The sequence below is a fragment of the Hirundo rustica genome, chromosome 6 (assembly GCF_015227805.2).
Source record: "Hirundo rustica isolate bHirRus1 chromosome 6, bHirRus1.pri.v3, whole genome shotgun sequence".
NCBI classification, from domain to species: Eukaryota; Metazoa; Chordata; class Aves; order Passeriformes; family Hirundinidae; genus Hirundo; species Hirundo rustica.
This window is the reverse complement of record NC_053455.1, coordinates 53,649,395-53,677,100: the sequence shown is the minus strand read 5'-3', so window position 1 is coordinate 53,677,100 and position 27,706 is coordinate 53,649,395. Positions and strand designations below refer to the sequence as shown.

At 40.0% G+C, this 27,706-nt stretch overlaps 1 protein-coding gene across 2 annotated transcripts in view; it reads right to left on the bottom strand.

The window, feature by feature from the left end:
* Positions 1-6,860: 6,860 nt before the first annotated feature.
* BBOX1 (gamma-butyrobetaine hydroxylase 1) overlaps positions 6,861-27,706 on the bottom strand; it is a 34,611-nt gene continuing 13,765 nt past the window's right edge. For both annotated transcript variants that reach the window (XM_040067985.1, XM_040067987.2), the window contains exons 4-8: positions 18,878-19,076; positions 14,383-14,488; positions 11,034-11,230; positions 10,155-10,321; positions 6,861-9,053 (exon numbers count right to left, since the gene is read on the bottom strand). In XM_040067985.1, coding sequence (XP_039923919.1) covers positions 8,893-9,053; positions 10,155-10,321; positions 11,034-11,230; positions 14,383-14,488; positions 18,878-19,076 — 830 coding nt within the window. In that variant the 3' untranslated portion in view covers positions 6,861-8,892. The remainder of the gene's footprint in view (positions 9,054-10,154; positions 10,322-11,033; positions 11,231-14,382; positions 14,489-18,877; positions 19,077-27,706) is intronic.

Here is a 27,706-nt window from a genome sequence, read left to right as displayed (position 1 = left end):
AATAGCAAGATGTTGGCTTCTATAACTACCCTGTGGAGAGCCAAAGACTAAGCAGAGCTTTTCCTGTCAAGAAGGTTTATGATTATACTTATTTATGATTTTAAAAGAATTTTATTCAGTAGATGGTATGTGCACTGTGCATTTTGGGAAATGAAAGAAATTTCTACTTTAATAAACATTGAGCAGAATGTGATTACTTGAGACCACCTGTAGGTGATGTTTTTAATCCCTAAGGCAGGCAGTTACAAAGATACTCTAATCACCTGCAGGAAAAACAAAATAAATAAAAACACAACAGGAAAAGCCTATTTCTGATTAAGCTCATGGAACTGAAACTAGCAAAAGACAGGACAAGACAGGAACTGTGACAAGACAGGAATGGAAAGGCCCGATGCCAGGCAAGTCTCAAGAAAGTTACTGGAGTTTGCAAATTAATTTGGATCCAACATGTTCTTTGTTAACGATCTGCTCCAGGATTCTCAGAGGTAAGAAAAGAAACCTCCTAATTACAGATTGGATTAGGTGCTATGCTACCTGTTATATTACCCCCGACTTAAGTGGAGACAGAATTTCATCCTTTTTAATAATATCCCACTCCCAGAAGTTTAGAAATTTTGAACTCCAGTGGGTTTTTCTCCATCTTCCTCTTTTCTTTCCACAGTATTGCAGCTTTGAAACTTCTTGTGTAGATCCCTAAAGTAATGGCTTTTGCAGCACCCTCTGAAGTAGGTAACTGTATGGCCTCATACAGATTGAGAAACTTTGCAATTTACCTGTTCTGTAGGATTTTCTGGTCTTAAGGAAAAAACTCTTCTAATATTCTGTCTGGGAAGGTAGTCTGTATTGGTTTTGCCAATTTATATGATTCTTCAGAATTTACATTTGCATCTAGATATGCATATTTACAGTGGTACCCCCCATACTGCTAATGATGGCATTTAACATTTGGGACTGTGTGTTTAACATGTGCCATAAAACAGCATTGCTAGGGCAGTCATACTCATAGCTAACAGAAGCCTTTTTTACTTTTTCTTAGTGATATTTTTTCGTCTTTAAATCATATGTTGCATTTTCTGTATCTTTTTATTGTAATGCTGTCAAAGTTTAGAATTAGGTACACTGATTTAGACAATTCTGACAAAAGGCCTGCAACTAATTTTGGTACAGTAATTGTCAAATTTTATGCAGACTATTGTCTAAGCATCTCTAAAAACTACCCTAAAGTTTAAATAATTTTAAATTTAAAAAAGGAAGAATTTTATAGAATATCCCCTGTTTCTATGAGATAGGAAGTAAATATGTTTCACCCTTTCTAATGAAAAAAAAAAATCTAGTTTGAAAATTATTTTAAGTCATAAACCAAAGTTTCTTCAGCACATTCTGAATGCTAGTTGCCTGCTCAAGCAAGGAATGGAGTTACCTATCACAAGCATCAAATTGAGACACCTATTAGGTCCCAGTATCTGGTCCCTGAAGCTGCGAACCACTAAACAGTGTTACATCTGTGTGATCCATCAAAGTTTCTTCCCATGTCTCACCGTGCCCCACACACCACATAAAACATGCTGATCACTTTACCCCTAAGGCAAGGGTTGCAACAAAGAACATGAAGCCATAACTGCAGTGTTTTAAGAAGACTGCAGGAGGGATGGAAAATATTGTGATTTTATGACACTGAGAGCAGTTTAGGTCTATGGATATTTGTTTGATAAATTTGACAGTGGGAGTTGGAGCTTGCCTTGTGCCCTCTCTGATATGGAGGAAAAATTAGCCAAATTTGAGCCCAGATTTGGCCCTCAGAAAATCTTTATGCCATTCAGTAAAATACACTAACAATTTCAGTGCTTCAAGACCATACTGGTTGTCTGTGCTTTAAGCAAAGAAAATATACTAAATTACTTAACAACTGAGAAGGGGTTAAAACTTAGTAGGACACTTTTCTGGGAAAAAGTGTAGGGAGGAGGGTTGTGGTACCTGAGTTGTTTATTTTTGCAGCTGAGGTTTTTCCCTCTGAGGATGCCAGCTTGCCACAGCAAAGCTGCTGCCTATACAGAGGTCTCATTTACAGTGGTGAGCAGCTGTACTCTGAGTTCTATTTAGATTATGTTGTGATGGATGACTTGAGCAGGAGACGTGAAGAGTGAATTAACAGCTTTAATAAAAACACATTTTTTGTCTTGCCAACGCATTTTCATTTTGCATTGTCTTGCTGTCATATATCCCTCTGGTCAGTGTTCTTGTCTGCCCTGCTCTCTCCTCGTGTCTCCTGACTTTCAGGGTTCCTTTCCTGCCTTCTTTGTATTGCTGGGTTTCTTTCTCTCTTTTTTTTTTTTTTTTTTTTTTTTTTTTTTTTTTTTTTTTTTTTTTTTTTTTTTTTTCTTTCCTTTTCCCAGAGCTAGTTTGCTGAAGAAGTCAGATATCATTCCTTCTTCTGCTTGTGGTCTGGGTGGAGGCTCACTTCCTGCTTCCCAGCCAGGACACCGTTCTCAGTGTTAAGACCTCAGGAATCCAGTAACAGCCCTGTTGGTGAATAGTCCATAGCTGGAGGGAAAGGCACCTTAAAACACCTTTTCCGGCTCTGTTTGCCCTAAAAGATGACCAAAGGACATCGCTAATGCATTCTGCTTGCTTCCCAGTGTTAACTGGTTTAGCTCACCATTCACAGAAATTGTTCTGGTTGCTTCTTACAGCAAGCCTCACTCTGGTTTACAGTCAGCCATCAAAATGTGCCAGTGGAGTCAAGGTAAGCCAGATGTGTCTCTTTAGAAGATAATGAGGAGGAGAATTGAGGTAGGGCATATTTGAAGGGTAGTGCAGTTTGGGCTGTCACCAGGAATCCAAGAGGCTCATGTCTGGGCTTTTTATTCTTCTGGAGGATTTTTGTGGTGCCTTGCCCCTTAACAGAAAAATGTTACTGCCCCACAGAAAAATGGCCTATTGGATTTTTGTTGTGGTTTAACCCCAGCCAGAAATGCAGCTCCATGCAGTTGCTCACTCACTACCCCAACAGCAGGATCAGGGAGAGAATGGGAAGGGTGAAAGGTAGAAAACTTGTGGGTTGAGATAAAGACAGTTTAATTGGGAAAGCAAAAGCTGCACATGTGAACAAAGCAAGGAATTAATTCACTGCCATCTTAGGGCCGGCAGGGGTTCAGCCATCTCCAAGGAGAGCGGGGCCCTATCACAGTAATGGTTACTTGAGAAGACAAATGCCATTGCTCCAAATATCCCCCTCCCTCTTCCCTCCACTTCTTATACTGAGCATGATATCACATGGCCCTTCAGTCAGTTTGTGTCACCTGTCCTGGCTGTCTCTTCCCGCCTTCCCATGCACCCCCAACTCCTTTACCAGCATGGCCAAAAGAAAATCAGAGAAGGCTCTGCATAAGCTCTGCTCAGCAATAACAAAAGCATCCCTATATTATCAACGCTGTGTTCAGCACAAATCCAAACCACAGCCCCATACCAGCCACTGCAAAGAATTTTAACTCTACCCCAGCCGAAATCAGTAGGTTTTTTTCTCCCTATTTCTTTCCTTGTAGTACCCAGGCCTTCACTGTACAAAGTGCTGACTACAAGTGAATTTTATCACCCCTAACTTGAGATTTGTAGAACTGGAAGTTCTGAGTTATTTTCTTACAATTTTTTGTTTGTTTGTTTGCTTAGGGTTTGTTGGGGGTTTTTGTTTTTTACTGTTGAATACTGAAGAAGCATAGGGCTAAATTGGACCTTGACAAATCCTGTAATTTCTTCCCCAAAGCAAGCCAGACAGTCCACATTTATAAGTCCTCACAGATATTTTCCCACCTATTATTAGGCATCTGTAAGGATGAACATACTGTAGTCTGCTGCATTGTTGACTATCACAGAAATGAAATTTTTTTCTTAATTTTCTGAATGTTTAAGTCTCCTGTGATGAATCCCTGTCTCCTGTGATGAAACGTAACCCCCCTTACTTTTATTCATGGTACATGTTGAGAACAGATTTTTTTTGCCTTCTGCAGTATCTTTTTACTTCATGTTCTACCTATCCCCTGCATTCTTATCTACAAGCTAAGCACTCCAAGTTGCACCCTGGTTTTCATCCAGCTTTTATCCAGTTCCAATAGCTCCTCCTGTCTCCTGAAATGCAGCAGTCTGAAATTAGGTATTAAGCTTCATCTGAATCTTGTGGAAGTGACACTTCTCATCCCAGCTCAGCATTGTATACATGCACTTAGTCTAGGCAATGACCTGCTGACCCAGGCTGACAACATTACTTCATGCCTTTATCTACCCCATCTAGGCTTTAGTTCCCTGGCTGGTATTTGTAAAGCTGATTATTCTGATGTACTTGTAGCACCTTTCACTTTTCCCTATGGAAGAGCATCCTCTTCTTCACAGATGACCTTTAACATCTCAGTTGTCCCTCTGTATCTTCATGTTTTTCATCAATTAATAACCTCATGCTTCCACTCTTGTGACTCTTGACTACCTGCTTCTGGTCATATGGTCACAGTAAAAATCCCATGGTAATCCATGGCAGAACCTTTGCTTTCATTTACGTTAAATGTTGATAAATAGTGTCTTTTCCTACCAGTTTTTTAGTTGACCTATTATATTCTAATGTAGCATGTGGGTAATTGGTGTGATTATAAGAAAACATGAAAAACTTTATTAAAGGAAAACTATCTGATGGCTTCTATTTGCATACCCCCAAGTCCTGATACTGTATCATAGATGGAAACTGAATAGTTTGACATTATTTGCCTATAGCATGAGCACACACTGACTGCTACTCATGAAGTTCTTTTCTTTCCAGTGCTTACAAATAGATTATTTAATTATATCTGCCACTATTTGTTTTGTTGTCAGGCCTGCAAATTTCCAGGTCCTGTGTTTTTTACTCCTCTGTAAGAGTAATCACCATTTTCATTCTTCTGCAGTTTTCTGGTACGTTATTCTCCTTCCACAGATGAGCAGTTCCCAAGGGGCTCTGAGAATTCCCAAGGATTTTGTGTGTCTTAGCCTGAATTAAAACTATTTAACTTACCTAATGTGGTAGGTTGACCTTGGCTGGATGCCACGTCCCACAAAGCTGCTCTATTACTCCTGCTTCTCAGCTGGACAGGGGAGAGAAGATAGGTAACAACTCATAGGCTGAGATAAGACCGTTTCCTAAAGCAAAAGGTTACATGTGCACAAGCAAAGAGGAAAAAAACTCGGGATTTTATTCTCTACTTCCCATCAGCAAGTGATGTTCAGACACTTCCCAGGAAGCAGGGTTTCAACACGTGTAGGTGTCGCTCTGGAAAGCAAACATTGTAAACAATGAATGCCCACCCCTTTCTCCTCCTTTTCATAGCTTTTATATCTGAGCTGATGTCATATGGTGTGGAACATTCCTTCTGTCAGTTTGGGTCAGCTGCCTCAGCTGTGACCCCTACCAAGATCTTGACCATCCCCAGCCCCTTGATGGAAGGGGGAAGTGTTGAGACAGGGCTGATGCTGTGCCAGCCCAATTTCTAGCTACCAGTGCAAAGCACAGCACTGTGAGGGCTGCAGTGGGGAAATCGACTCCATCTCAGCCAGACCCAACATATCTAAGCTGTTCTTTCCTCTTAGTATTATCTAAAACTGCTATTTAATTATGTTTTGCTTTCTAAATTTTAGTGTATTAAATAGTACTGAAGAGAATAAAGATTCAAAGCAATGTGTCAAGAGTTCCTTATTGGCTTAGTGGACAAGCATTTTTAAAAAAAGTATAAGACTACTACTGTACTCAATATGACATGAGATACTATGTGATAGGGACTTCTTTACACCCTCTAGGATAGGAAAAACATTACTTTTCTTAATGAAAGCTGAACTTATAATGTATTTGATAGCAAAGTTTAAAAATGCCAAATTTATTGATATTAATGACAAAACCCCAGTAATTTGTGGGCTGTTCTATATTATGTGGGAATATAGCTTAATATACATAGACCAGCTTAATATCTGGGAAACATTTATGTAGCTGGCACATTATTTGCTTACTGTTTTTATCCAGTGATGGATCACTGTGTCAAATTGCATTACTTAGGAAATCTGTCTGGCATGTAAATTTTTGAAATCAGATGGGATGCAGTTCCTCTAAATCAGATTTACACGAAGCATAGGTGGGCTCTAATATTTCATTTATAGACACTGACATGCTGTACCAGTCATGTAAGTGAATACCATCCTTTGCTACTAGACAGAAGGGCTTATCTGAAGCATAACAGTGTAATTGAGGCAACAACAAAAGAAACATTGGTTAAACATTATTATTTCTTAGTGAAGCTTTGGCGTCAATTTAACAATGAAGCACTGAACTAAACAGAAACCAGGAATGTCTGTAAGGGGGAACTAGTATGGCCATTGGATTTTCCCACTGGTGATATGATTACTCTTTTATGGAGAAATTTTTGCTTCAGTTAGGGGTGTTCCTCTACATGCACATGTTTTTAGGCTGGAAAGAAAAAGCACAACATGAACAGGCTGAACAGAGAGGATAGTTTTTCACTATGACTTGTAAAGTGACCAATTCTAATGATTGTGTCACCTCCATATAAAATGACTCTAAGCAGTAATTAAAATCCCGGGAATTAACAGTTTTACTTTTTTTTTTTTTTTTTTAAATTATAAATCTCACATGAGACAACAATGAGATTAATTCAGAGGTATAGTCCTACATTTTCAAATTCATTGTGGCTAAGGCAAAAAGTTATTCAAAGATGAAGCTTTGTGTCTTACTTTTTCTTTTTTAAAAATTTTTTATTTTTTAAGAAGCAGACTAGATAGGTAATTTTTTTTTCTTTATTCTCTCTACACCATTGGAGAGAAGTCCTTATCTGCAAAGTAGTAATCTTCCCACTATCAGTGCAAGCTGTGTGAATTGATTTTGTGAATGTAGCATTGGAAAATAGACAGTTGCTCTTAACTGACTAGTTCAATAGAGAAACAGAACAGGTATCTTATTGAAATTTAAGTTACAGTTTGGGTAGTGTGTGTGTGGCATTAAGCTGTGTGTCTTGAAACACATTGATCATAAAACCAGTTATAAGTACTAATGCCTGTCTCTCAGGAAGAAAGAAAAGGGCTCTTTTGGGCAAGGTGCTGTATAAACCCACAGCATCTGCTCAGATATTATCACAGAAGCACAGGCTGAATGGATTTCAACAGATCAAGTTTATTGTGCTGCCCCATGGCAATATTAATTATTCCCATTTTATTCCTGGAAGATGTCTGTCCAACTCTTTCTTTAAGGCCCCCACGGATGGGCTTCCCAACTTTTCAGGATGATTTAACCTAGTGTTTTCTCCACATCCTGACAGAGAACTTCTTTCACGTTTAATATAAATCCACATGCAATATAAATTTCTCTTATTGCAATCGAAGCTCTTTGTTTCTTTCCCTAGCCACCACAAATATTGGAAGAGATTGCTCCATCTTGCAGCAGCCTTGAACACTTACTTTAGCCCTGCTTTCCTCTGTCTCATTTTTCTTTCTGGCTAGATGACAGCAACTAATTCAGGCTCTTCTTTGTCTCTGCCGTTCTGGTATCCCTCTCACCTTTTCCAAAAGTCTTCCTCGTGGTTTGCCTTCCCTGACATGCACCCAAAGTGGAATGCTGTTCTCTAGCTATCCCTTCACCTGGGATACCCCCAGCAGGTGAAGGACTGTGGGGTGCCTGTAGGCACCACTCCTGTTGATGTTCCAGTGAGGTGCTTTCTTTATAACAAATTACAGAGTTTATTCATGCTCAGCTGGAGATCCATTACAACCTCCAAGAACTATTATAAAAAACAATGGCCTAAGCTTGACTAATCACTCCCTATTTTGAATTCATGTTGCTGATTAATCCTACCTAAGTGCAGTATTTTTGTTTTGCCAAGAGAGACTTGAGGTATGTTTACAGCTAGACAGAGGGCTGAGGCAGGACAGAAGAAACTCACTTAGACAAGGTCACACAGGGAATTTGGAGAAGAGCCAGGAATCATTTCTGACTGAGCTCTGGAGGCCTCATCAGTCTGTCTCCTCACAGGTTTTAGTGGAAAATCATGGGATTGAATACTGAAAATATGACAGGCTCTTCATATGACTCATTTGCACTGATTTTGCAGACCTTACTAATGAGATCCAACAAGACAAGTCTTTGCCAGTCATCTGCTAGAATTTCCTGGCATTGTTTATATCTGCAGACTGAAAGCAAAAAGTGTTAATTTTGCAAGATGTAAATGCTGTATGAATTAGTTGCCTTGCAGGCAGACAAACCACCAACCTATTGGACAGCAGACCTTTGTATTTCATCTTTTTCTAACAGCCATTATACTCTGATTTGTTAATGAGAAAAACAAACAGGCATGTAGAGCTAGCCCTTGGGAGAGGAGAGGAGAGGAGAGGAGAGGAGAGGAGAGGAGAGGAGAGGAGAGGAGAGGAGAGGAGAGGAGAGGAGAGGAGAGGAGAGGAGAGGGATACAATGCAATTGTTAACTCCCTCTTCTTTAGGAAGGCTGGTTAAATCCACGGTTTTCCAACGGAATCTCCCCAGATATTTCAGAAGTTGTTCTGTGTTAAGCACTCCACAGCTGGCTGTTTTCACTGAGTTTCACTATCCCAGTTTGCCACAAGCCTCATTGAACCTGCCCTTGAGAGCCATAGCTTCTCTGAGCAACCTGTTGCAGTGCCTCAGCGCCCTCACGTAAAGAATGTCATCCTAATATCTACTCAAAACCTACCCTCTGTCAGTTTAAAGCCATTACCCTGGTTCGACAACAAGCCCTTGTCAAAAGTGATGTCAGTTTTTGAAAGGAAGACTAATTATTTTAATATTGCTGTTGTCATTGAGGTTAGATAATCTGCGTTTTGCTCATTCTAGTTAGAAGAAAGCTCAATCCTTATTTAGGACCCTTTTCCTAAGGAGCCGGAGCCTTGACATGACAACATCCCAGTCTGCATAAGCACCTTCCAGGTGACGTGTCACTTCTGAACATGATGGATAACTTTGACGACCGTGAAGCACACGCCAGTTGTCAAATGTCACTATGTCTCCTATAAAGAGATTGAACAACGGTCACTAGTTGGAATGTTACAGTTGATTCCTTCAAAAAAATACGGAGGTAGATTCATATCAACAGTTAGGGAGCAATAATTTTAAGTAGTCCAGCTGGAGATACACAACAATAACAGAGTAATTTTGACTTTCTCAGCCAGAGAGGCCAGTTCCCTTTTGACATCTCGTTCATTTCTTGTATAATGAGGAGTTAAAAAAGCAGAGTGATAGAAGAGTCCAGACTGAGAAAATCAAAGCTTGAGGAGAAAGGCAACTACAGTAAATCCATACAGGTGAAATAAATAAAATGGGTAAAAGTACCCTAGGATACTTTTTATTTTATCAGTCTAGTACTATTTGTACTATATACATACATGCTATCCCTGTTAAGAGAATTTAATGAGAAAAAAGTCAAGACATTGAAAGTTAGGAAATCACTTAATTAATGCTAGAATACTAATTTAATTTTTCTCCCTTGTGTGACACCATTATGATAAATCTTGAATTAAATAAACTCACAGTCTTTCTTATCTTCTCCCCATTCCCTCAACCACCATTTGGATGGCACTAATGTAATGTAAGGCACTTTGTGATCTTACACATTATTTTATTGCGTGTTTCCAATGGAGAGATTAATTTCCTCACAGACATTTTAGACACAAGTACCATAGTATATGAGGCAGTCAGATACACTGACAATGAATCTACTTTTGTAATATCTCTTGAGAGATTCCTATCTTTATTTTAATGCTGGGGAATGAAAGAACAGAGATTAAGACCACACATGATATCACACAAAGTATTTCACATCTACGGTGCTATTCATACATCAATTTCCAATATGGTATGTAGCATAAAATGCTGGTTTGGAGATAGTATAAAGATACATTCAACTAATCTATATAATCTCTGACACATTTTCTTCTTTAACAATGGCAAAAGAAATATATGAGATGAATGTAAGAACGCAGTATGAAATAAAATAGATGACAAAAAGACTCTTAAGTTCCTCTCAGTACTAGTGCTAGCAGTGTTCAAGTATTTTTGACTGCCAGCAAAAACATGTGAAAAATGGTTGTGAGGAGAAACAACTTACTGACCTGGTTTCAGTTTGTAAGCAAACTTGTGTTCTGCACTGTTTAATAAATCATTAAATTCCTTTAGAGCTGCATAAAATGGCCTCACTTTTTCTACTGGTATATCAAACACTGTGTCTCTTGTTGCATTATTATAATTGATGCGAATTGTTTGGCCTCTGGAATCCGTGCTATGAAACAAAGAAAAGGGGGAAAAAAGGAAAGGAAAAAAGAAGGAATGTATTCTGTTGTTACTGAAACAGTTCAAGATGATTAAACTGAATATAAAAATAACTGAATTTTCCTGCTGGAATATCAGTATGTTTCTATAGTAAAATTCAGATTGATATTGGATTGGATTTTTCTAATTAAGCTTAACTAAGAAAAGGTATAATCAGGACCTATTGTCGACACTTAATCTGCACAAAAATCTATATTATACAATCTATACTGTAAGCTTTTTAAAATAAATCATAAACTTCTTAAAATCAGAAAAGACTATGAGCATTTGCATTTCATCTTTTGATAGTATATAATTCTAAATCTAAATGTTTCAAATTATGACCTCTCCTTGGCATGATATGTATGTGCATTGGCTGGTATTTAGTAACAGATTTGGCTGTTGCTAACCTGTGCGTGTGCCTAGGAGTTACTCTAATTACCACCACTTCTTATTTTTGTGTGGCAAAACCAAGTAAATGGTACAATCTGCTGAACAAATTCCCCAAAAAAACAGACCAAAGACCCCAACCAACCAACCAACCAAAAAACCCCACCCAAACCTAGAACTACAGACCAAGTTAAACCTGTGTTTTCCCACAAGGTGGCAGGAGCAGACCTCCTACCAACATGTAATTCACCAGACGACAGGGATTTTTTTCAGGTGCTGTTGAAACTACTCACTCTATAATCCTTTGTTTACAGTGCACAGCAAAATCACAGTAATCCACCCCAACATCAATGTAGTCTACAGCAGTAGAGGACAGGATCTGATATGCCTCAGGATTCTGTTTCTTCAGCTTGTTGGATACATGAAATCCATCTACAACTTCACTTTCACCTCCTGCAGCTGTTTGTTTTATACAATGAAGAAATTGAACCTGGAATGAATTAACAGCTCTTAAAAAAATAATTAGCTTGCATATTTAGCAGTTTGTTAGTATCAGTTCTATCACACCTGTCGTTCTTTTATTCTGGTTGTTCATTTGTTTTTGGGGTTGTTTTTGGTTTTGTTTTATGTTTTTTTTTTCCCAGTGACAGACTGAGTTCTCATTTACTGCAGCTTCACAACACTCTGACACCAGTATCACAAAGGCAGAAAATTAAAGTAGCATGTTCATAAATCCATCCTACTTGGGATAACTTCTAATGCTTGCAACCTGTGAGTCAGTGGCAAAGAAGTCTTGCTTCTTTCCTTTGAGTCCCTCTTTCTGGCAGTCACATAATTTTGAATGCACTTCAGTCATATCTCAACAAGGCGTATTAGCTTTGTCCTGCAGAAACAAAACCTGACGTGAATTATCCACTCATAGAGGGGAAGAAGTGGCTATCAGAGAAGGCCTATCTCTGTGGTAAAGTATCATTAAGACAATTTCATCTAGCTTTAGAATGAATTTGTGAAGGTGTAAGATGGAGCAAAAAGCCCAAGCTGGGCTCTGGGTTGCGCTGGTGTAAATCTGAGCTGCTGACACAAGCAGTAAAACTCCCTGTGGCTCTAGATATCACACAAACTGTAACTGCTCATCCTGCAAATCTCACAAAATACACTTCCCATATCAAATGTTGTTACGTTTGTCATTTGGCCCTTCCATGAAAGTGAATTATTTCTGAGACCACTAGGAGAAAAAAATAACCAAACCAAACAAAAATCACCCAGCAACAACAACAACCAAAAGCAAGCAAACAAATGAACAAACCCACAAAAAGACACAACCAACCAACAAAAACCTACACAACCCCCCCATACAAACAACCCACAAAAATCCCCCAACAAACCAACCAAAATAAGACAAACAAAAAATCCCCAAACCCAAAAACCCCCAAAACATCCACAACAAAAACACCTACAAAAAACACCCCACAAACAAAAGAAGCTCAAACAAATAAACAACAAAACCAAAACCCAGACAACTCACCAACCAAAGACCCAAACCAAACAAAAACCCCTCAGGATGGGAAATAGGACTGGAACAGGTTTTGTTCTCCTTATCAGCTGGACCTCCAGACCTTGGTGATGGTGATGAAGAGGGAAACTGAAGCTGTGGGCAGGGCAAATGGCCCACTGAAGGGAGCACAAGGCAACAAGTTCCTTTTTTGCCACAGCTGGCCTTGTGCAAGGTAAGCACAGCTTGGCCCAGCCAAGGAGGGCTGCAGTAAGTTATGTTATGATCCTAAGAAATCCTAAATCAGGATTTTTATGGGACAGTTCTGAAATTAATCATCATCCTTTAAGAACATGTCTAAAAGTTTGTAATAGATCAAAAATCACAGAATCTCTAGGTTTAAACAGACCTTTAAGATCATCCAACCCATGTCCTAATACCTCAGCTAAACCATGGCACTGTGTGCCACATACAATCATTTTTTTAAACACATGCAGGGATGGTGACTGTACCACCTCCCTGGACAGACGATTCCAGTACTTTATCACTCTTTCAGTAAAAAAACTTTTTCCTAATGTCCAACCTATATTTCCCTTTGCACAGCTTAAGACTGTGTCCTCTCGTTCTGTCAGTTGCTCCTGGAGAAAGAGACCAACCCCCAGCTGATACAACCACCCTTCAGGAAGCTGTACAGGGATAACATCACCTCTGAGTCTCTTTTTCTCTGGGCTAAACAACCCCAGCTCCCTCAGTCATTCCTTATGGGGCTTGCGTTCCAGATCCTTCACCAGCTTTGTTGCCCTGGTCTAGATTTGTTTGAGCATCTCAACATCCTTCCTAAAGTGAGGGGCCTAGAACTGGACACAGCACTCAGGATGCCCCCTCACCAAGTACAGGGGAAGAATGACCTCCCTGCTCCTGCTGGCCACACTGCTCCTGATACAGGCCAGGCTGCCTCTGGCCTTCTTGGCCACCAGGGCACACCGCTGGCTCATGTTCAGTCAGCTGTCGACCAGTACCCCCAGGTCCCTTTCCACCTGGGCACTGTCCAGCCACACCGTCCCCAGCCTGTAGCACTGCAGGGAGTTATTGAGGCTTATATATGACTTAAGAATTCAAATACTGCATAATAACTAGACATATAAAGAAAATGGCACGTTCAGGACAATGTTCAAAAACATTTCAATGTGTTTTAATACTTTTATTTCCTACAAGCACATTTGAATGAAAAAGGTTACGCTTTTTTTCAAATGTTTCACAGTAGAGCGTGAGCTTTGGCACAGACAGGACAGTGAGCTAATTCACATCTGTTCTCTATTAATGAAGCCCTATTCCATTCTTACTCCACAACAATGAACAGTATCTAAATGATGAAAAGATAATCTTATTGTGAAGTATTTGGTACTTCCCTATGGGTAAATCACATTGGCTCTTTGTTTAAATACAGAAACAAAAGAGTACTCCACAACAGCAGAAGAGAAAGTTTTATAGGACAAACTTTTCCAGAGTTATCTTTGTACCTGTTCCTACTACTTTCCAGTTCTCCAGATTCATGTGGATTACACTTTGATATGACAGTGACTGGGTGAAAACATATTTTCTGTGGTTGTCCAGTTTTACAGAATGACACTGGTTTGTTGTTTTTTGGGTTTGGTGTTTGTTTTTTTTTTTTTTTTGCCAGTTATGAAAGGGCAAACAAGTGTTTATCTTGTACCAATTCACAGAAAAGAGAATATACCATCTTAATACTATTTCTTTCCCTGTTACCCTCCTGAGCTGAAGAGATAAGTCCTAAAATGTCACAACATGACTATAGCATTCAGACACCTAACTTTTGTGAAATAATGAGAACAGTATTCAAAGCATATAAAAGACCCTAAGGTTTTCCCATATGGTAATATTTTCAGTACTTTGCAAATTGTATTTAAAAACTGCGGGATATATGGAAGACTTATGCTGAATTTACATCATACTGTATAAATTACATACACGTGTGTATAGATGATCATATGAACATTAATATATTGGTATTTTTACATTGCTCTTTCAAGACAAAATTCAGAGCCACTGATCACTAAACTTATTTCACACTATAGGAACATTTCCCTTTCCCCTTTTGTTGGATGAAAAACTCAGTAAATTCAACTTACCCCAGGTGGATGCTGCAGAACGGGATAATCAGTGTGAAAACAGAGTCTCCCAGTTGTATAAGCTACATTGTTAGCATCTGCTTTGTCTTGCACTTGCCAAGTTGGTCTTTATAATGAAAGGGAAAACATATTAGAACGTCCAGCCAGCATGCCAGACAGGACACAATGAAACTGTGAAATCACAGTACAAGAGTAGTTTCATCTTTAGATATGAAAATATTGTAACATTATAAGGAAATAAGAATTCACCCGTGTCCCTCCACCCCAACTGAGGCTTTTTTCAGCAGTCTTAGATAAACATCAGTGTGCCAAGGGACATCTGGCACCAGGGTAGTACCTAGAAGAACGATGGCTTTCCAGTGACAGCACTTTGCTGAATGCAAAGGCCGGCTGAAGACACTAACCAAGAGGCTTCTGCCAGTAGAAATCATAGTACTGATGCTTCAGAAATAAGCAAGTAGAAGCTGCCCCATTTCTTTTTATCAACCTTCCACTTTCCCTCTGCTACATGGAGCACATTATCAATGAAACAGTAAAATTGTAAAGGTGATGTAACTATCCCCAAAAGTTATTTTTAAGGTTTTATAATCTTAGAAAATTTAGAGTATCCTTTACAGGGGCATCTTCCCTGTAAGGTGAAGACTTGCTACTGGAGGAAAATGTCTTGACGGAAGACTTTGAAACTTCCTCCCTTTCTATGACATCCTTTTTGAGAACTCACTCTGTTTATTTTATTAAATAGTTTCTGTCTTGGAATTTGACACAATTCAGTAAAAAAGTTTTCTGAGAACTGCAGTGAAAAAGGTAAGTCACAGCTGTTGGGCGTTTGAAGAGATGGGGTCCCCATGGTTTGCATCATGAGGCCGATTTTATTGAACACACTGCTGATTTATATACCTTACAAGCATAACAATTATATCTAGGTTTCTTAGTAACACTGCTTAGCTATGGGCTTGCACACAAATCTACACACATACACCTTGATCTCTTCTTCAGGGTCTTGCCTCAACTTGCCAGGGCCTGTAGCCTTCTAGCTCATCTAATCCTCTAATGAGTTCAGCAGTACTTTGAGTCCTGCTTCCAAGGTGTATTCCCACACGCAGCTATATGACAAAGACATGAATGTCTCATGTTGCTGCACAGACAAAATGTGTTTGGAGTGACACACCATGCAGGAGAATTTGAGACCAAAAACCACAGGTTTTGTTTACACAAAGTTCACATGATTGAAGAAAATCCTCAGCAGATGCATGTTATAGCTCCAGATGTTTGTTTGGAAAAGTGTAATTTACCATACAGAGTCCATGTAATTGCACGCACACAAGTGACTGAGAAGAAATTATGAATCTCATTTTCCCTTGTGGAATACTATAGACCAGATATGTTCCAGATGGTGTGCGCCTAGCTTTACCTCTTAATAACAGTTTAAAATGAAAGTAAGCTAAAAAACGTGCAGATAAAATTATTTATATACAGTATATAAAAGCTTTTGTTCTAGGAGTGGTATTTAGTATAGAAATTATGCAAAATGCTAAAATTAGATTTCTGCAATTGCCAGAGAGAAAACCCCCTTGAATATTTGCAAATGTGTTTAACTGCCTAGGAGAAATAATTTTGATTATTTGGTATGGCACATATTCATCAGTACATTACTTAAGTAACAGCACATATTCATCAGCACATGACCTCAGTACTGAAGTATGGTAATTTCAACCACACTTCCACAGTCTGACAGCCAAAAAATAGCCCCTTTATATCATTCCTGTAATTAGTGCTGAACACAGCTAGATTTGCTCCATCTTTAGTTCAGTAGGCTATAGTGTCACTTGATGGTTCTAAAACAATTTAACACATTTTAATTGTCTCATTTATATGAAATATATAAAATTGCTGGAGTGATGACACTTGATAGAATCATCATAAGCTTTTGTAAAAGCAGTCATTGCTTTTGTGCTGTGTCTTGGTTTTGAAAGACAGTTGTCTGCCAGGGAAAACTAGAGCCTCCCTTGGAATGGAGAATGTAAACCCCCTTCCCTCCAAATTAATATAATTTTGCAATTAGGGGCTCTCAGGCAAAGATATGGGAAACAGGAGTAACAGTTCTTTACTAGGAATATTTTTAAAAAAGGAAAATGCAAATGTAGTAGTATTTAAAAAAAAAAAAAAGCAAGGAAGCCAACAAAGATCCTGGAAAAAGCCCTGACAGAGTCAGGGATACAGCCTGACACCCCCTGGTCAGGATGTTGGAAGCAGTCCAAGGAAGTCCTCCTGGAGTGACAGCTGTGGTTCTGTGGAGTAGAGATGGTCCTGTAGAAAATCCAGTGGTGGCGAGATGGGTCCAGTCTTCCTCCGGGAATCCAGTGGAAAAACTGGATCCCTTTTGTCCTTCAGTCCCAGTTTTTATCTAGCTGGGAACAGCTGGCTCCTCCCCCACTGTGTGGAGCATCTCCCAATGGGATGATGGAATGTGTCATGTCATTGGTGGGCCCTAATGGCCCATTATCAGAAGATGTCCCCATGGAGGATGGAGGGGTGGTGAAAGAGATAAGAAACACGGCCCCACCTGGTTTGAATGGCTGGGCCATTATCAGAAGGCATCCTCCTCCTTCCCTGGAGGGGCAAGAGAAGGACAAACATCTCCCAAAAAAACAGATGAAATAGAATACACATTTCTAAGTTACATAATCCAATACACGCTGTCAGGATTTGCAAGGGAGGCTGCTCCCCAGGAGCTTTCCTTCTACACAGGGAGCTTTGGTCAAAGCCCAAATTATTGACTTGAAGTCAAAGATGCTAATAGGGAGCTCACAATTGAATATGGAAAAATCAACCTTACTTTGTCTAAGTCTCAACTGAGCTGAAGCATCAATGTTGGCCATGTTGGGTGGACAGGTAGTAAGAGTATGTCAGAGGACTCTTGGACCTCAAGGAGAGCAAAATACTCAGGCTGTTTTTAGGAAGATTGGCACCAAGCAGATGTAGCAATTTTTTGCATTAGATAGCAACGTGGGCTTTATCATCAGTAGAAAATCAGGCTGTCTGTTACATCCTTAGTCCTGTGAAAGTGCAGCACTAGGAATTGAAGCCACATTTGAATCCGTTGGTCTTACACTTCATTAAAAGTCTGTGTCTCATACATATGAGATTTAGGACACGTCTTTCTTTTGATGCTGAAGGTTTCCAGGTGATACTGATGGATTGGCTGTCTTCATGGGAGTGCTGGAGCCCTGAAGGAAGGCCTTCACACCACACTAAGCACTGGACAAAGCTTCAGAGGAGAGGAGGAACACAAGGTCTAGGGCATGAGAAGTTGGAGAAACAAATTGTGGTATGATTGGAGACCTCATTAATGCAGTTTGGTCTCCATAATGGAAAGAAAAAGATGAATTTAAAAACGTGGGATCTCTTGATGTTGTTAAATGGCTGATACAGAGAATGTTTCCACTTTTTACAGTAATGACATTTTAGAGATGTCACACCAAGCACACTATAATATAGACAAGAAGAAAGCCTTTTTTCTTTCATGTGTTAGAATTATATTCATTGCTGTTACATTTCAGTTTAAAATTCAGGGTTCTGTTGAGGTAATGTTGAATTTGAAAAGTTTGCCAATTCTGAGTTTATCCTTTTATTTATCATATTTTGTACGCCATGTATTTGGCTCCCAACGAAATAGCAGGGAAATTACCCAAATTTATTATTTTATTACAGTTGTAAAAGCCACCCCAGAACTGGATGCCAGTAAGAAATGAACTTCTGTTTCAGAGGTGAAAATTATTATAAGTATTAGCTACATACATTTCTTCTTAGTTAGATGGAGGTCACTGGTTCAGTTCAGCAAGACATGAGTTGCCATCATCATTTGTCTGCTCATTTAGTAGACACTTGCAGAGGCAGAGCTTCAGTTTGCCAGTTCTTGGCATCAAAAGGATAATTTACAAGTGTGTGCTTGTGTTCTTTCAAGCTGAACTCTGCTTGTTGGGACTGGTTATGGCTTTCCAGAGGATACTCTGTTGAATTCAGGGATATGGGTACTCAGGCCATCTTCTTGGCGATGTGGGCCACCATATCATCATCTCAATCCTACCTATATCCATGACTCAAAATCAGACTAATCAAAAGTTTCAGAACAGATAACTTCCTCTGCTCAGAATGAGACTGGATTAGGGATTTTTGGTATTATTTCATGGCATAGATAAGTAAGTTTATCTCACCATTACCCTATATTTGACAACATTTGCTTTCAGGCATTTTTCCTTCTCTCAGAAGTTGATGTTACTGCTGCTCTTCTTTATACACCCTACCTATGACAGCAAAGCAATTCTCTTGTATAGTATATAAACATTATGCCAAATTTTCTATTATATATAGAAAAAAAAAATACACCCTGCTTTAATATATTAATCCACAAAATAGATACAGCAAGCTTAGATGAAGAACATTAGAGGTGATTACAAAGATGTGGCAAAACAAAGATATTATAAAACAAACTCACCCATAAAATGTGAGACGCAGGAACCCAATCCTGTGGCCAAGCCTAATCAATTCTCCTTGCCTTGCAGCAGCTCCTGTCAGTAGAACAATTCCTACTTTCTTTAGGGTGCACAACCACTTGTATGCACTTTCATCATTGCACATGATTTCTTCAAAAGGTATTTTGGGAAGTTGAAGGTCCGAGCCCCAGTACTGGCATTCTGAAAGGGAAGAAATAAAGAAACAAGTTCTTGGCTGTTTTAGCATCAAAACTCAGGACCCAGTCAAAGCAGGAAGTTAGTGGAATTTCTATGTATTTGTGAATATTCTGCAATCCTGCAAACCATCTCAAATGGGGTCCCTGAGCTTGCATGGATAACAAGCAAACTTAGGATGAAATTCAGCAAGACATTGCAATATCAAAATTTTAGGTCAGAAGTTGAATGAAAGGACAGCTTGAAATAAATATTTTTTTTGTTAACGGTGCATCAGAAATGTGTGTATTCATTTTTCTGTCTGCACTGGTGAGCCACAAGAGCGAAAATCTGAAAATACCACGGCTTTGAAAGTTTCCTGTCAAGGGTGAAAAACCATGGAAGATGCTGAGACATCCCTCACGGGTCAACCCACAGGGTTACTTGACTTCAGACCCATCACTTGGGACCATGATGGTGCTATGTGGCTTCAACCAATTAGCCTGCAGGGTTACTTGAGGTCAAATTCATGAATTTGGACAACGCTGGGCTCATGTGAGGTCAACTACTTAGCCTATAGGGTCACTTGAAGACAAACTCATTGGTTGGGACTGTGCTGGGGTTACCTGGGTTCAGACAATTAGCCTGTGGGGGTTACTTGAGGTCAAACTCATGGCTTGGGACTATGCCGGTCCATGCAGAGCTCTGTGAAGAAGCTTCTCAAAACCCAAGGCCAGTCATTTTAGTTTCCCTTACCTGTGTCCATGAAACCCTTTTCATGCCCATTCACTTTCTGCCTTTCTGCTGTGCTGAGACCCCACCTTGAGTATTGCATCCAGCTCTGGGGTCTCCAACACATGAAGGACACTGACCTGTTGGAGTGCAGCAGGGCATGCCCCCTGCCCTTAAGAGCTTGTCAGCTAGTGCAGTAATTCAGGGCATCTCGCCTCTCACATAGGTTTACTAATTGGTGAAATAACTCCATCAGGACAGCTTGTTTTGAGTGAATGAGTTATTTTGGCAGCATGGGATCACCGTACCCAGTTGAAAATAAACATCTTGCTGTGGAAGCAGATGTGGAAAAATAAGTTGGAGTTTCTGACTGACAGACAGCCCACTTTACAAATTATAAAAGCTGCACGATATGTTCACAAAGCAGAAGTCTTCTGCACATTCCTTGGAAACGTGTGAGGTCTTCTCCCCAAAGTTTGGGATGCCTGCTTTGTGGTTACTCTTTTGAGGGTTGAGTGAAAGGACTCTGTGTACACTCTTGACAATTCAGTGGTAAGTTGCATTGACGCCTAATCTATACTATTTCTTTGCTATCTATAATACAGGCACCTTTGTGTCATGCACTGTTTTATGTAATCTACTACTACTTCTTTCATTTTAGTAGTAATTAAATGTGTTTAAGGCCTTTTGGCTGTTAATCTCCTGTCTATTAAATAAATAACTCATTTTATAATAGACCTAATTGGCTATTCTTAAGAACTTGTGAGCCAGAGCAATTCAGGTGTGGGTCACCTAAGTTGAGCTGCTGCCAAAAATCTAAGCCAAAGGCAAGGCTTGTTTAAAGATCTCACTTGATTCATAACATGCCATGAGACCAGAGGAGGCCACCAAGTTGATCAGAGGGATAGAGGACCTCTCATATGAGGAAAAGCTTAGAAAATTTGGATTGTTCAGTCTGAGTAAAGGCAGCTTCAGGGTGACTTCACTGTAGGTAGTGAGGCACCGGAACAGGTTGCCCGGGGAAGATGTAAAAGTACCCGAGGCCAGGTCTGATGAGGCTTTGAGGAACCTGACCTAACTGAAGGTGTCCCTGCCCATGGCGGGAGGGTTGGAACAAGATGATCTCCAAGGTTCTCTTCCAACCCAAAGCATTCTGTAATTCTATGATCCCAGAGCACAGCTGGAGGAACTCTACCACTGGGGCTCCCTCGCAACTCTTACTTGGCATGTTTCACTTATTTTTAACTTTGGTAAACCTTAATTATTTGGCCTGAGGTTTTCTATGGCAGTATCTGCCAAAAGTTTCAGCAAAGACTAAAAGGAATCAAACCCTTATACCAGTGAAAAGTACAATGTTCATATCTTACCAGCAGTTTACGGGAGATTTAGGAAAAGAACTCTGATTTGTCTCTGTGGAGAAGCTACTAGGAAGCACCACTCTGCTAACCATCTGGCTAAAATTTCTCATTACATATATTTTAAGACTTTCAGACACAGATGCCAAAATCAAATTGATATCCTTCACTAAAAGGCAATGCTGTAGCCATGCAGGCAAAACCACATAATAACATCTAAACCCCATGATTCTTTGAGCTCAATATAATAGGCTAAGGTCACTTAGTTAAAATAATAAAAGGTCATTCCACCCCTCCCCATTCAACCCTCATTTTTTTCCCTCAAATTAATGTTGCCAGGACTAATTTTGCTAAACAGCACTGAGACGGGTATCACCTAAATTTTAATGGCTCTAGCATATTCAGCCAAGAACTCAAGGGAACAGTAATGTAGAAAGGAAAAAGGCAGATTATTAATCATAGACCCCAAATCACAGCTTCTAGCCAGGACACTTTCTGGAGCCTGACAGTGCAGTTAATTCCATTTAATTTCTCTGTACTACTGGTAAAGGACCCTGCAAGCTACAGTTGTGGGTCATTTTTGTTACAAATAATAGTGATTTTCTTCTACAGTTGACAGAATTCCAGAGAATGACCAAAAAATACAGTATGGTGTACCTGGACCACTGAATCAATCTTGGTCTTTTCTTTATTTGTTCTTAGGGATTTTAAAATAGTACAAGTTTTAAAGGCAAGTAAAATGGCTGCCGATACAGCTGAAAGAAAACTTCTGTGGGGAGTTGGTAGTGGTTTTGTAGTAACAAATTGCACTTATAAGCCCACTTAGTACACATAACCTGAAACTACTACAAGTTTCTGGTGCAAATGAATCTTAGGCCAAGATACAACTTTTATTAAACTGCCTAAGCTTAATAACCCTAAGCTGCCTTGCTAGAAAGCACCACTGGTAATTGTTTTCTCCCCTGTATTTATACTAGTGCTTATCACAGAATACAGAATCACAGAATGGTTTGGGTTGGAAGGAACCTTGAAGATCAGCTCGGAGCAAACTGGACTAGTTTCCAATCCCCCATGGCAGGGGGATTGAAAACTAGTCCAGTTTGCTCCGAGCTCTATCCAACCTGGCCTTGAACACTCCCGTCCACACCTTCTCTGGGCAACTTCCTCCACGGAAGCAGTGGGTCTTTCCTATTTCATGAAGGTTGTCTGGAGCAAACGGTGCTGAGGGGTGGGATGGCCAGACCAGAGAGCCACAAGCCACCAAGCACCCAGGCTCTACACAGCTGTGCCCATGCCAGTTGCCTGCTTTCCCCACTAACACTGCTTGCCACTACCCAAAATATTCACTCTGTGTATTCAATTGTAATTCACAGTAAAAAATAATTTTATCATTGAACAGAGAGCATATAAGCCTTTAGAACCCCCCACCCCATGAGCACTCTGCCCCCTCCTCTAATTCCAGCTGGGCTAGCTGTGGTGCCAGAGAGCAGCAGCCATCAATTACAGCTCGGCTAAGCACAGAAGCAAAATACCCTGGTGATTACAACTCTCCAGGATCTTTCATAGCAACTTTGGGTCTTACATGTTTCAGACCTTTTGTGGGCTATGAATAATGGAACATGTCAACTTTCAGAATGAGGAAATGAGGTGTGATCTGCTCATTTGATCTGAAAAAGCTGTGCTGATAGCAGATACCACAGACCATTTGGACAGATAAATGGGCCTTTTGAAGGTACTGTACACACAGAAATAGATGTTGGGTAGTTACTTCTTCTCCTGTATAAAAGATCTACTTCAGATACTCTCCGAATGTAACACTGCTTGCTTCTTGTTCTCTTCTTCCTTATTTCTGCTTCTAATATCTTCTGAGTTTTTCAGTTTACTGGCTTATATACACAAACAAACATACACACACCTTCAAACCAAAGATAGTGCACAGTAATGCATAAAAAGGACAAAGATGCTATTTCTTACTTTTTTTTTTTTTTTTTTTGCACGAAGTTAGCATTGATTCTAGTTTTTTGCAAAACTTGAAACATTCCTGGTTTAAGTCAAGCATTCTCTTAATTATTGAATCAGAGCTTTCATTCATACAGTAAAGACATATTTGTTTTTCCTTGCTTTTATATATTTAGTCTGAAGCTGCTGTTCTTAGAAGAGTATACTATAAAGCATGAAAAGATTTTATCTAGAATAATTGTTTTGTTTAAATCACAACTACCTTACTTGGTATTTTAACTAATATTCAGATAACTTGCCCAATCATCAATCACAGAGATCACACACTAGAAATAAGACCACATAAACATTTGTGAAATTGTGCAGGTGGCATCTCTTATACAACACCTGTATCTCTATTTATTCCAACATCTCTTCAATGGACCAATAAAAACTATTACAAATTCCAATGAGCTTTCAGATTTGAGAACTCTGGGTAATTTTACCTGGTGACTGAGGGACATACTATACTTCAAACAAATGTGAAGGCCAGGTTTGGGGCTTCAGTTTTACCTCTTTCTAGATATACGTAGAAAGCACAAAATATAATGTGCTCATTTAAAAAAAAAAAAAAAAAAAAAAAAGAAATTGAACTCAGACACCACAGAGTTATAGTATTTTTCAGCCACTAGTGTTCCTCTTTCATCTGGCTAAGGCTAGTTAGAGATGGTCCAAGAATCACAACACACATGCCCAGATACAAGCTATCCACAAAGACCATCTTTTATAGTCTACCTTTTATAGTTCACTGCTGCTTCAAAGTACGATTGACAAGCTGTTGAATTTTGCAGCATGTTCACAAAATAAAAAAAGTGCAAACCTTGAGAAGAGATATAATCTCACCTCATTAAATTCCTTTTTGAGACCACTCCTCAGTTATTCATGGCTCCGCTATGTTTAACTTAATATACATCTTTTCACACACTTGAAAGATGGTGAAAAATAAAATATGAATGTCTTCCCTTTTCTCTATTAGAAGTTAAGAAATTAAAATAGCTTTAAGTATGTTGTGTGAACTGCCATGAATATCCTTTGAAAGACAGGGCAGATAAATAACCAGGTGAAAACTAATGGAACATTTTAAGTTTCATCTTTTCCATCCTAGTTTTTTTACTGACTTGCTAATAAATATTTTCCTAAGCTTCCTGAAACAAGAAGCAGAATTTCAAGGAATATACCAACAGATTTTTCTTCACTTTGGAAAATAAATACATGCACCTGGAATTGAACTGCAGCTCCAGGAGTCCCAGGCTTCCAAAGGCACATGGACTATAGTGTCCTCTTGTTCAAATTCCCATTGCCTATTGTTCTTGCTAGAAGTTTCACCTGATATGGGATGACCCTTCTGCAGCAGGACATGGACTGTTGGGTTTTCAGGTGGTTTTGGCTTTTGTTACAAACACGTGCTTTGTCACAGCACTGCAAAACAGCACATGCTCAGCATACCAGTCTGGGGCTGTCTTGGATTTGGGCATAATAAACCTGTCAACCTTGACAGCTGGCCTGGGGAACAACCACCCATTTCATCCTCCACCCAACCAGACAGACCTTCAGCACTGGCAACTGTCACATCCAAAAAGCTATGGAGACAAAGGGAGACAAAAGCTAAATTCAAAATGTTTCTTATATCACTTAACTTGAAGAGAAATAATTTTTCTGGGAATTTAGCCTTTGCCAGACTCTGAAATGTATTTGGGAATAATACCATAACATTGCCCATGACTGAAGAGATATTTAACCTTTACGGTACTGCTACAGTGGAAATTGCAAAGTGTCAAGGAAATTGAACTCTACACTGATTCTCACAAAACAGCTAGTAAAACTGAAGAGGTGGGTTTTTTTTTGTTCTTTTTTTGTTTGTTTGTTCGTTAATTTTCACCACTTTGCATTTTAAAAACACCAACAAACAAAAATAATTCCCAAACACCTACAAAACAAAGAAAGCTAGAGAGTAAACAATTCATATTTGTATGAAAAACAGTGAAGGAATTCTCCTGACTGGTCCCAGAGAGCATCACAGCCTGGTGAGCACTATATGCTGTATGTTGTCCATTACTTACAATTTGACAGATTACCAGGTCCATAATTATTTGGAAAAGGGACAGGAAAGCACAACTCAGAGAATGGGAAAAGATCTTCTGGTATGAAGATAGTTACATTCTTCCATTTAAAAGTATTTTTAAAAGACTGTCTGAAAGTCTTAGAAAACTGTGTGACCCCCATGGCATGTTATTCTTCCATATACCAAACAAAAGGAACTTTCTACCCATTTTTATTCACAAAATTTCTTCAGCCTGAAAATCTATCAAGGAGATGTACTGATCTACACAGGAACTTTACTCTGCCAGTATTTCCTGGCGGTAACTGATCCCACTCAAGCGCTTGTTTTATCATGTCATCATAGAACAATTTTTTTCCCACTGCTAAGGCAGTAAATACAGTTTCCATTGTACTATAGTAGAAATATTAGAACATACACTCTAAAAGCTGAAGGGGTAAGAAAGATAGGAATGAGTCAGTGTCTGGACAGCCTTAGGTCTCACTTGCACAGCACAGCACAGCTGCAGTTGCCAAATTAAAAATCTTTACGTTTGCAAATCACAGAATCAACTAGGCTGGGAAAGAACTTTGTGACCATCAAGTCCAATCTATGACCGAACACCATCTTGTCAACTAGACTATGGCACTGAGTGCCACAACCAGCCTTTCTTAAACACCTCCAGGCATGGTGACTCCACCATCTCCCTGGGCAGCCTATTCCAATGCCCAAACACCCCTTCTGAGAAGAAATTCTTCCTGATGTCCAGCCTGAACCTTCCTGGCGCATCTTTAGTCTGTGTCCTCTTGTTCTACTGCTGGCTGGGAGAAGAGACTGGCGTTAGGCTGGCTACAACCTCCTTTCAGAGCGTTAACAGAGAATAAGGTCAGCCCTAAGCCTTCTTTTCTCCAGGCTAAACAACTGAGCTGCTCTTCATAGGACTTGCGTTCCAGATCCTTCACCAGCTTTGTTGCCCTTCTTTGGATAAGTTCCAGCATCTCAACATCCTTTCTAAAGCGAGGGGGGCCCAGAACTGAACACAGCACTCAAGGTGCAGCCTCACCAGTGCCAGGGGAAGAATGACCCCCCTGCTCCTGCTGGCCACACTGCTCCTGATACAGGCCAGGATGCCGTTGGCCTTCTTGGCCACCAGGGCACACCGCTGGCTCATGTTCAGTCAGCTGTCAACCAGTACCCCCAGGTCCCTTTCCACCTGGGCGCTGTCCAGCCACACCGTCCCCAGCCTGTAGCACTACAGGGGTTGTTGTGGCCAAAGTGCAGGACCTGGCAATTGGTTTTGTTAAACCTCATATTGTCGAATTCAGCCCATCTATCAACCTGTCCAGGGCCCTCTGCAAATGTAACTGAACAACTCATACAGGATAAAAACAAGTCTTGTAGAATTAGTTTGTGTCTTTATTGATAATCTAGGCTTATGGCTACTAAAACTCCAGATCTATGTGCTTTTCAAAATGAGAAGAATGAAACACTTTTGAAAGAATTAACGCCTCTTTCAATAATTTCAGAACAATGATTTGATGGGAAAAAGAGAATACAAAAATCTCATTTCTTGATCATACCAGGTTAATCCTAATTACATTAGAGTTTGCATAAAATGAGAAGATGCCCTTTGCTCAGTACCTGCAGATGGTGTGCATGCATCAACACTTTGAATTACCCAGCATTTACTACACAAGATGGGATAATGCTGATCAAAATCTTCTGAAGAAATATAGGAAAATTTAGACACCACTAGAGTAAATGACTATCATGGGTTGGCACAGTTTTTTTTTCTGGTTATAGAGAATTGTGAAATGTTTTTCCCTCCCAGCACCATAGAGTGGTTTTTGGGGAGAGGACAGTGACCAATCAGAGAGCTAGCCAAGATATTGGCAGCTAGTTTGACCGATAAGGATGTCGATGCGACTTTGGAAAGGACATTTAAAACTAATCTGCAGTGGATCGGTCTCTCTCTCGCTTTGGAATCAGCCATTGGGTAACATCGTTGGCAGTGGGCAGGCCTGGGTCAGGCCCTTCTGGGTGGTCGAGCTGGGCTCAGCCGGGCCTCTGGAAGCTGCTGCCCGCATGGCGAGCAGGAGGAGCCCGGGTCGTGCCCTGTTGCCCGCTGGGCTGGGCCCAGCCGGAGCTCCGAGAGCTGCTGCCCGCATGGGAGCAGCCCGGGTTGAGCCCTTTCACAGCTCTGTGGCAGCTCCGAACCGGACTGCCCTGGATGAGACCGAGGGGTGGAAGAAAGGACATCCACCAGCCTCCTCCATCAGCACAGCTTTGCATTTTCTTCAGCCCCATGCAGCCTGGTGCATGCACATGGCCCTTGCAGGCCTGGGTGGATTTAACCCTTTCCTAGCAACATGGAACTTTTAAAGCACAACTCTTCCTTGAGAGAAAGAAGAAAGAAAACAGAGGGTACGTAGAACAGACACCAAATGAAGTCAGTGGGTTAGAAGTGAAAGAACTAATAATATTGGAGTAAGATTGAAGAAGGAGACATTTTTAACCGGACTTTTCTAGGGTAA